General features: G+C 36.1%; 1 protein-coding gene across 3 annotated transcripts in view; it reads right to left on the bottom strand.

The window, feature by feature from the left end:
• Positions 1-4,660: 4,660 nt before the first annotated feature.
• The window catches only part of ramp1 (receptor (G protein-coupled) activity modifying protein 1), a 96,177-nt gene continuing 89,455 nt past the window's right edge, over positions 4,661-11,382 (bottom strand). For 2 of the 3 annotated variants that reach the window (XM_015389576.1, XM_015389575.1), the window contains exon 3: positions 4,663-6,478. In XM_015389576.1, coding sequence (XP_015245062.1) covers positions 6,223-6,478 — 256 coding nt within the window. In that variant the 3' untranslated portion in view covers positions 4,663-6,222. Of the gene's footprint in view, positions 6,479-11,382 lie in introns of all 3 variants that reach the window. The other variant, XM_015389574.1, reaches the window with a different exon arrangement.

Genomic DNA, 11,382 nt, shown 5'->3' with positions numbered 1-11,382 from the left:
CCCAAACAAAAAAAAAAAACAATGCGACAGCGGACACCAGACACCGACCCGCCCGCAACCGCTCCCCCATTTTTAAGGCAGATTAACAGGTCTTTGAAGGTCAAAATTCTACCTGATAAACAGATGTTCAAATTTATCATACAAATAAGCAGTTAAAAAATCATACACTGTGATTTCTTGATTTTTTTTTAGATTATGTCTCTCACTGTGGACATGCACTCCATGATTTCTAAGTGGGATAACTTGCAAAATGGAAGGGATTTCAAATACTTATTTCCTCACTGTAAGTAGGGTAGCACTGCTGCGGATTGGTTTTATTTTATTTTTTTAATGACTATGACCTGGATGACTGAGAACCTTCACCAGCATGATGAGTTTGAATGCATTTAATGCATCGATTTCCATTAAAATTGCTTTTTAATTATCCTGTTTGTTTCTTTACTAAAGACAGAGGCAGAAACTGAGCTTGTGAGTATGAATATAATTTCCAGTTTTACTGACTAAGATTTAATACAGAGAACCATGCATATACATAACTTTATAAATGCAAGGGGACAATACATATGCAAATGTATGCACTGGCTCCCACACAGTTTCCAGTCATACAGTTTTACAGTTTAATGCATTTTTCCTCCAACTTACAGTAAAAAAACACAAACACACACACTGCAATGCTAACTTTTACATTTGTCTCTTCGTAAGAACTCTCTGTCTGAGAAATGCCTCCTGTATCCCCTCTGGCTTCAACCTGCGATGGGTTCCTGTCATTATGAAAGATATAAACCTTGCATAGCAATGATTCATAGATGTGAAAATGAATCTGTCAGTAAAAGAGCGCAACACAATCTTTGACAATGTGATATTTCAACACATTTCTGACTTTCACCCATGAATGGTTGGTTAATTAAATGATTGCAGAGCACTCTCTGGCTTCTATCAGAATATTGGCAGTTCCTCATGTCAGTGTTCACCCCCTTTCTATCTACCCTCAGCTATCCTTACAAAGTATTCACAGCTTTTGGAAAACTTTCACATTTTGTGATGTTGCAACAACACACTGCAGCATATTATATTTGGATTTTATGTGACATAACAATTAGAGGTGGTTAGTAACAAGTGACATTTATTCCGTTAGGTGTACTTGAATAATGTCTTAAATATTATTTACTTGTAGGACAAATGTTACTGTAACATACTTTTTACTTTGACTTGAAGGTATAGTGGAAGATTTTTGTGATTCTTTTAAAAGACCCGCCCCCTCCACTTAAAAAAAAAATGCATGCACAACGCTGTACCCTGAGAGGGAACGCCTATTAAACCTGTGCACGAGCCCATGTCTCTGGATTTCTCCAAATAGCATGCCAAACTTTTCCTGTCGAGTAGAAACTTCGCAACTGAGGCACCAGTGGGAAGCCCAACCTGTGCTTTCAGTGTGGGCTATTGCCCAAAAATCTCCCCAAAACACTCTGGTCTTGTTCCTGTCTTCTGAGGGCTTTTTCTTTTTCTCATACACTTCCTAGACACTTTTTCTCTTGCAACCCTCGGCCATTTTCAAAGAAACGCAGTGAGAAAGGTGAGCTTCAACAACTGGCTGAAACTGTACCTCAGCTCACATATACACCTGAAGGTGTGCATGCACAGGAAAAGATAGCTACCTGGGGACAAGCAAGCAGGATGGCCTTACACTGACATATCACCAGAATGATTGACAATTAGGAGGACCACTTATTTAAATGATCGACCCGGAAAAAGGAAATCTTCCACTATGCCTTTAATTATTATTATTAAGATGTACTCTTAATAGAGTACTACTCTATTCACTGTGAGTAATTTCACTGTGATCAGACTGTGATTGTTAAAGTTTATGTTTTAATAAAAATTCTTGTAAACATTTTTTTTATTTTTTTATGTGGATTTTTTTGGATTCTGCTGTGGCAATTGGAGGTCAAGCGAAATTATTATAGTAGATTTTGGCAGATGGCAGCTCACACTGAGACTGGTTCTGTTGGAGCTTTTTTCCTTTCCGCTGTCGCTCCATGCATGTCGGTTTGAGGGATTGCTGTGGAATCAAAGAGAAAATTCAACCTTATATCTGCTGCTGCCCCATGCTTATCCAGGAGGAGCAATATCCTGCAAGTCAATGAGTCGTTGCAATCGGCTGACAACATAGATAGAAAACTTTGAACCAATCTGACTGTATGATCGGGCTGAATTGTTAATCTATCAATCAAAATTAACTGAACAGAATTTTGTCAGTGATCATATTAGACTCTAACATTTCACACTGTTAGAGTCAAATAAGCGCTTTTATAAGGTTTAAATCTAAATAAAATTTTAACTTTTTTTTTCTGACTGAATTTATTTCACAATCATATAATTTATTCGTTTTGTTCTATTAAATACCATACTGCACATAACTTTGGATTGTTGCCTGTCATTATTTACTCTAGAACTTATGTAGGCATTTTATAAAATAAATAATCAAATAATTTCTTGGATGGCTATTTTACCTGAGTAAAAATACAGTATGTGAAAGGTGGGCTACTCTTAGATGTGTGGAATGTTTGAATCCTCTACCCTCCTCTACAAACAGAAAGTATTGTAGGACTGTAAATTAAAATGAATATGACAAAGGGTTTTGAAAGTGTAAAAGAAGATCTGGAAAGTGTTGCATTCATTTGGGTTCACCTTCTATTATCCTTAAACTCCTAAGGAATTTGTTTTTTTATCTTTGAATAATTTAGTAGTGAATCAAGGTTTCTTTCTCATCAACCGTGTTTGCTAAACATATAGAAAAAAGGGAGTAGCATAAAAAAATGTTTTGCATTTGCCAAAAAAACACCCAAAACAGCACAAACATTTAGTTAATGGAATGTGACACAGTATTATAAAAAGCTAAAATGATCTCATCACGTTCGTTTATTGGAACAAATCAAGGTTTCTTAGCATCTTAAAAAACATTACTATAGGTTTTAATTAAATAAATGTTAATTTTGCATCTGTGTCAGTTCTTCTTTCCATGATGGCTGAAGGTAGGAGCCTGTTCAACACCTCTGACAATGTAGATTCTTTTTATTATTAAACTTTTCAGAAAGCAATAGAACTTCACCATAATAGTCTCATGGATGATTAGATTACCCTAATAACAGAGCCACATGGGGAGAGCTGGAAGTTCTTCCACCTTGTTTGGTTTAGTTTTCCTTGTGCCTAAGGGACTTTTTTAAGAGTTCCACCTAATATATTTTTAGCAACAACTAATGTGGTCTGTGCTCCTTTGTCCTGCGTTGAGACAGTGTGCAACAAGTGCTTCGCAAACATTAAGATAACATTAGTTTATGCCTGTTTTTCCAAACCAATGTGATATCTGTTTATAGTCGAGTTCTATTGTGAGGCCTATAACTTACAATTCCCTAACAAACCTTGAGATTAGAAAGAGAGATCTTTTTGGTTCTAGTTTACATGAGTTGATTACCAAAACTATTCTAGAAGTTGTCTTACTCTCTTTATAAAAACAAAAGGAAATACTTGGCAGGCATTTGAATTGCCTTCACCTGTTTGTCTGTCAGTATACCTTCAACCAGTCAGAGGTCAAACATGGATCCAGATAGAAAAATTTAATTTAGCTGGACCCTATGAGATATAAAATAAATATTTGTGTACAAATAAAAAAATAAAACAAAAACGCTCAACGTAGATCATTGGTTTATTAAATATTACCTGAATTTAATAGAAGCATAACATCCACTTGCTCTGGAAAAAAAGCAAAAGCAAAAAAAAAGTAACAATACAACCACCTGCTTTTTCAGGCTTCAAGCATTTAACTTTGCAGTATTGTTATAGCTTGGTTAGTAAGAATACCATGCTGACATCTTTGGTATGAGGATGCCAACCTTTTGTATTAATTTATAAACTAGACATGTAGATATAACCATGGAACAGCAACATTTCTACAGAAACACCCTTGAAATATGCAATTTCTTGCAAGGAAGATGAATTGTGGCAAGATTTGTAAATTCACAAACTCCCAAAAATACATCTTGCTAGAGGCAAACAGATGCATTAGCCTCAATACAGAGATGTTTCGGAGCAATGAATTACAGTGATTATTTAGCCATCAACATCTCAACCAGAGCTAGAAGGCTGAAGCAAAACAAACATGGTTACGGTAGTTTAAGCTGGAATACCCTCTGTTTTGTCTTTAAAAATGATCAAAAGGATATGACTTTTGCCTTTGTGGATGGGAAGATGTTTGCCTGTCCTCCGAACAGATTTGGCAAGAGTTTGATTTATCTTCTAAAATGGCACAGCTGCTACTGCTGCTGTGATTGGCTAAAAGCTCAAATGGGAGGCAGGTACCACTTGATTCATCAAATCAGCTTGAAGAATGGTACTGAATGTCCTTCGCTTTTAGAAACACTTTAAACAGGAGGCTTTGCAGATGGATACGTGTATTTCAATTAGAATTCAACTCAGCGTCCATCAGGCTTATGCCAGCTTAGCAATCCGAAAGAAAACAGAGAATCTCTAGGGATGGATGGATGGATGGATGGATGGATGGATGGATGGATGGATGGATGGATGGATGGATGGATGGATGGATGGATGGATGGATGGATGNGGATGGATGGATGGATGGATGGATGGATGGATGGATGGATGGATGGATGGATGGATGGATGGTGGGCTTGGACTTCATCCTTTTCTAGATGTGTCCAATAATTTATGAAATAATTTTCTTTGTTTCATTAGATAATCATAAAAATTCTAAAGTCTAAACATAAAGAGCTACAATTGAACATGCTGAACATACAGTGTTATCCACACCTAAACCAGACACTAAAAGCTCTTGATTATCTCTGTGAACAGGAAACGCTTGGCTTGAACTGAACAGCAAATATTTAAAGGAGTGAGTACACTTCAGAAGTATGAAGGCTGCTCTTCTTTACTGGAAGTGTCGATATAAAATGTAATGAATCTACAGCGCCTTCATTAACTATCTGCTCTATAAACACTAAGGTGAATTCATGGTGAGTCACCACATAATGTAAATTCAAAATTCATAATTAATAACCCACACACTAATCCCCTCCTGTTATAGCATTACAATAGAGCATCCATGCTGTGTGAATTCAACACATCATTCTGACATTTTATTGAACTTTTCTTCACAATCGGGAATTCAAAATCAATCAGGGAAAGTCATTCCAAGAGGATATCACATGTATCATAGCAAACATGGCTCCCACGTTTTTCCACAAGCATTTGGCACAAGGTACAAAGTGTGGGTGTATCTCAGAGTGTGGTTTGCCAACAGGCAGGTTACAGGTCAATGAATGTATAAAGGAAAGAAAGCATCCAAAAATATCAATAAAGGGGCAAGTTCACACGGCACACTCTACTACACAAGGTGGACAAACATCAATAGAAACTGAAGGTTCGTGATTCACAAACTGTGCTTTGGGCAATGGCAATGCTAAGCAGTGTTGTGCATTGGCTAACTTACTAACTTTTTATCTGGAGTTATGTTTTTCTAATGCCATCACCTAATCTTTTTTGTCAATATTTGTTAGATTTTTTTCTTATTTTTATGGCAATATTTGTAGAATACAAACTGGACCTCCTTTCCTGCATTTCCAAAATGTGCTTCCTTGTACCTGAAGTGAGCATCTGTTTCACCGTTCTCTTTAATGCCTGCCTCTATGATTCACGGTGCCCTTGTAGTGTAGCTAAAATACATTTAATAAGACATAATCATGACACAAAAACCACAAAGATCTAGATATAGTTTAGGAATATGGTATGTAGACAGGTAACAATGAGAATATCTGTAGATTTCCTGTCAGAGGTTTTCATAATTGGTCCATTTGTGGTATTTTCTTGGTTGTTGAAAGCTCTTAAACTCTTGCAAGAAGTAGAGTAATGGCATCCAACATCCTTTGTCGAGGAGTTTCTGACAAAAAAATTTGTTTCCATGTACAATATCTTACCACCAGTAATTTTTTTGGTCCAGATCAGATTCAGGTGCAACAAAAATTGTTCAGTGAACCCAAAAAAAAATCTCCAATCCATGAAGCTTAAATAAACATGTAATGTACTTTAAAGAGGGACATAAGTTTCGGAGCAGGAGTTTATGGTTCCAGGTTTTAAGAAAACCTTTCTCCAACAACGACACTTAGTGTCTTGAGTCTTTTTGCCCCAGCCCCCATTTTTTTTCTCCTTCCACTAGACGATCCCCTCGCTGCGCTTACTCCTCCACACCACCAGGGCTGTCATGAGGAGTGTCACCAGGATGGGAACAACAATGAAAGGACCCAGAATGCGGTTTGGAGGGTCCCTGAGTCGCCGTCCAGTCATTGAGCAATCGTGGAAATACAGCCTGTGGATCTGGATGAAGAACTCGTCCACCATTCTGTTGGGCCAGTAGCAACTCATTTTATTTGCCACTTGGTACGTGCAGTTTGTTAGGTCTTCATAGAGTCTGCAAGGTAGAGATACACAAAACAAACCAGAGTCACATATTGAAAAGAATAAACTAAATTCTTACATCTTCTTTAATAAAAACTGACTGGGAACAAAAGTTAAGATGGTAGCTCCAATGGAGGGTTGGTTTAATTAGGCTCTTTATTATGTCATCAATGAGTTGGATACAGTAGCAGCAATTGAAAATATCCCTTCCCAGTAAAACTTCAGCTGAATGGCAGCCCACTTCCCTGCAACTCGAAGCGGAATCCCCTCCAACTTCCAGCCACTGGAGTGAACTCCTCCTTCTCCTGGGCTTGCATATTTTTTATACACTGACTCCATCCATTCACTGAATTACAGGGAGATGGCGCTTCTCTTTACTTAGACTTTATTGTAATTTTGTACATACAGAGTGTATACAAAACTAAATTTTGTTCAGTACAGCTCTCAGGACATATTCATTTTTTTTAAGTGCATCAGTGATAATTGTAAACATACGACTGTATATGATTTACAGATTCCAACATTTTCGTTTTTAAACCCCATTTTATACAAGATTACAGATCTTAATGTCCACACTGCAAAAAAGATCTAGAAATAAGTGAAAAATTCCTTAAATAAGTGTATTCACCCTTGATTTGAGTTGGTAAAGGAGAAAGTTTGCCAATGGAATGAGTAATTTTACTCTTAAAATAAGATAATTAGATAATATGTATTTGAAATAGGACAATGCAACAGTGTTTTCTTATTTTAAGTGTAAATTGTCTTGTTTCATTGGCAGAATGTCTCTTTTACCTCCTCAATTCAAGAACAAATGCACTTTTTGTAAGAAAAAAATGACTTATCTAGATTAAGATTTTTTGCAGTGCAAAAATCATGACAGAAAGAATATTTTAGTACAAAGATGTTTAAAAAGGAATTGTAGGGGACCAGCCAATGACCGTTCAAGGAAAGTGGAGAAATTTTGAATGACTACTAGAGTATATTTAAAATCAGGGCTGTCAGAATTAATACATTAATTGCAGTTTATTAAAAAGACTCTCTATATATTTTTTTAAACGCTTTTCAGACATAGGCCTGTTTGTTTGTACAGATATCTGACCCAAACTAAACCGTAGTCAGCCATTTTGTGACAACCTGAGTTGTATACAACCGGTTTGACTTAAAAAAAATTTTATTTAAGGATTGAGAAAGTTTTAGTTAGTATGTGACAGTTTTTGTCACTAAAGACCAAATGCGCAGTACCTGGGAAACGACATGTCTCCATTAAGATCGGATGAAATACGGAAGTGCTGCCGCCCAAAAAGTAATAGAAATAAATGAGTAAAACTTTCATGATGGACACTGAGGTATGCTGGTTATTAGTGGATCTCCCTTTTTTTCTATATGATTTTAATGGACAACTATTGGCAAACAATTGTGTTTAAAAAATAGGCTATTATGCTAATGCACCAAGTTGAAATATCTCCCTGAATCAAGAAAAGGTGCAGATAAAAGTCTGGGTCGAACTGGTTTTCAACTTTAATCTCCAATCTGATTTTTCCCCATGTCAGTTATTGTTATTAAAAACAAAATAAAAAGGAACGGCTACAAAGCCAAGGCCAACTTGGCGACCAAATCTGTAGTTATCTGATTGGTTCTAATATGTTTCCATCCCACTGATTTAACACTGCCCTGCAATTGCTCGGTACCTGCTGCTTTCCACACTGATATCCCCTGATTCGGGGTAAGTCAGTTTAACTGTGGCATTTATGGAAGAATGCCATAGAGAGAAATGGCAAAATAACGCCTGTTTGCAGTTTATCCATAAACCATGCAGGAAGCAAATATATTGACAGGGGTCCTCTGATTATTTAAGATCAAACAAGCCTGTTTGTACTGTACTTCTCTACCTGGCTAAATTCTTTCAATACAGTTTACCCTAAACACAGAATCTCCTTTTGGAAAAATAGTGGATGCTAAATCTTGATCTAGCCACGTTTTTTCTTCTGTAGAGAAAAGAAAGTGGGTCAGAGTTGATGAGGAGATGAACACACTTACATACAGGTCAACAGATTTTGTAAAAAATCTTTAAGAAACTGCAAATGATTTGAAACAAGGGACGAGGTTCATCTCCTAGAAAGACAATATACCTAAACAAACAACCAGAGGAAAAGACTATTAATTTGTTAGTTTACACTTAACAGTTGTAAACTACATTCTTAGAATCTGACAGAAACATTAAAAAAAATATATTCCCAAGTTTAAGATTTCACTTCAGTAAAAGTTTAATTTACTGGAGGTTTGTATAAGGGGACTGAATAGAAATGTATACACAATTTGCTGATAAAATGTATATAATATTTTGATATGCAAATGTTTTTTTCTTTCCATTATACAAATATTCAGTTCCCTCTGGTTCTCTAACACAATAAAATGCACTGAAGTTTGTTGCATCATTGTAGTCAAAGCTGCATTTACAATGATTAAAAAAAAAAGAAAAAAAAAATTCTAATCAACACATTATTTAAAGGAGGCAACAGCACTCACAGTTTATTTAATGTTGTGGTACTAATGTATATCTTTGAGAACTGCAACATTTTTTGTTAAAATGCCAGCAAGCATTGCATGGGATTGGCTGTGGGCCGAATAACTCATACTTTAAAACCAATAAAGTTTTAGGTCTGTCTACCATCAGAAATCATAAGCCAGGTTTAAAAGATTCATTCTATAGCTCTGCAGTGCATTTCTGCATTCACAATTGAAAAGTCAATGCATGTGGTAGTTAACTATCTAGTCCACTATGGACTGTTCTCCTTGCTGCCCTCTGGGAAGAGGCTTTGCAGCATTTGATGCAGGTCCAGCAGATTCCGAAACAGCTTCTTCCCCACCGCCATCAGACAGCTGAACTGTTTAAAAAACCCTAAGTCACTGACACTGCATCACAGTTACAACACTAAACCAAAGCTCTGCATAATTGCACCATATATATTTAATGTTCTGAACTTCTATATCAATGCGCTTTTTTCGCACCATGTTTTTTTCTCTCACACTGTTTACATTTAATCACTGCTGCATTTTAAGAAATGCAAATGTCATCACAGCTGTACAAAACGAGCATTTGTTTTGTATACACGTATACACTAGACAATAAAAGTTGTCTAAGTCTTATAGAAGACTTTAGTATTTTAAGGAGAATCTTTTACATTTAGAGTGAAAAAATGGTTAATGTAAGTAATGATCTGCTCATCTTGTCGGACCTTTTTTTCATGCTATTTGCCTTTAGAGGACATATTGCAGGATTTAAGTCAGTTTGTATTCTGTCCTTACAAAGAAACACTTGTTATCAATAGTACAATAACTCACGTTCAGGTTGGAAGGAAGCAATAGGAAATCATGTCTTCAGATGTAAGCTTTCTGGCAGCATGGAGAAATTTTACAGAAAGAAAAAAATAAACAGTAATTTCTTATAGAACTAATGGAGTTTAACATGACACCACATTAGAGCTTTTTGAATGTGCAGAACATTTCTTACTTTAATTGCTAATTCATGTGGAGAAATTCAAGCGCTTTTTGCTGAAAACATGTGTACTGCTTTTGGAAATTTGTTTAATGAGACCTTTGGGACTAACCTGAAAGACTAAAGTTTGCAGACCATAAATGCAGCCACTTTTTCAAATGCTTAATGTGCCTGAAATGCACTGGATGCATCCTAAAAATAACTCCAATCATTAGTATGTAATCTATCAGCTTCACTGATCTATCTAACAATTCACAGTTTGGCGTTTGATTTAAGCTACAAAGCTCAGATTGAATGTGTTCCAGTAATGACTAACATCTTTTGATAATGCACCCTAGAAATAGATCTGTCTTTGTGGAAGAACTGCTCAGGGCTGTTTGGCATGGCACCATCACAAAGGAGCACAGTGTGCAGCTTCAGGTGACGAGTTCACTCCGTCTGGGTGTTTACTTCTTTCTTCTGCCGTTTCATTGAAGCTTTACAAATCAGTTGTAGAAAAGCGAGAGAGGAAAAAAAAATGGTCATGCTGCTGGACTAATGAGCGCTGGTGTTTGAGTGGGTGTTTCCAAGTCACGAATGGAAAGAAGACACAGTAGAGTCGAGACAGGAGAAATGAACAAAGAGAGATGCCCTTGGTTACTAGTTCACCTCATGTAGCTAAGGTAAGGATCAAATTCAACCTGACAGTGTGGTGCTTTGGCAAGTTAGTGAGACTCTCTCTGTGTATTTGTGTTTCTACACAGTTCACTAAGGACTGAATATGCTGCCCAATTCAATTTGTCTCAAACACTTATTTCAATATGAAATCTGCTCAGGCAAAAAGAATTAGCCTTAATGAAAGGAATACTTTGCAGACACTTGGCTTAAGCTTTATCTTATAGTAAGGTGTTGGAAGAGTTCATTCTGTTTAGTTTTCAATTAAAAACACATTAAGGATGCATGGATTAAGGCACAAACATTTTCATCTATTGCTGATTATGTCTATAAAACAATGCCAACTTGACAAAAAAAGATTACAAACCTTTATAAACCAACAAAAGAGAGTATTTTGATTTAAATAAAAAAAGAAAGAATATCACATGTGCATGTGCTCCTTGCACATATTTGGATTCTTTCTGGGTACTCAGGTTTATTCATCTCATAATATTACCTCTTGGTTGAAAGTGTGTGTGCTCTAGCTTTTGCTACAGTGAAAAGTAATTTTTGCAAGATATAGAATGTTGTAACGACCAGGGCTGCAACTAACAATTATATTGCAAAACGATTAATCAGTTGGTTACTTATTCGATAAATCCACTGATAAACGGATAGCAAAAGATTCCTTAAACAAGATTTTTGATTAAATTAAACCAGGTGAAACTAAAAGTTTTCCACTTGAGGAGTTCTGTATAGAGCATATTGACAGACAAAATAATTTTTTT

Source organism: Cyprinodon variegatus, unplaced genomic scaffold (assembly GCF_000732505.1).
Source record: "Cyprinodon variegatus isolate N-32 unplaced genomic scaffold, C_variegatus-1.0 Scaffold466, whole genome shotgun sequence".
Lineage (NCBI taxonomy): Eukaryota > Metazoa > Chordata > Actinopteri > Cyprinodontiformes > Cyprinodontidae > Cyprinodon > Cyprinodon variegatus.
This window is presented reverse-complemented; position numbering and strand designations above follow the sequence as displayed.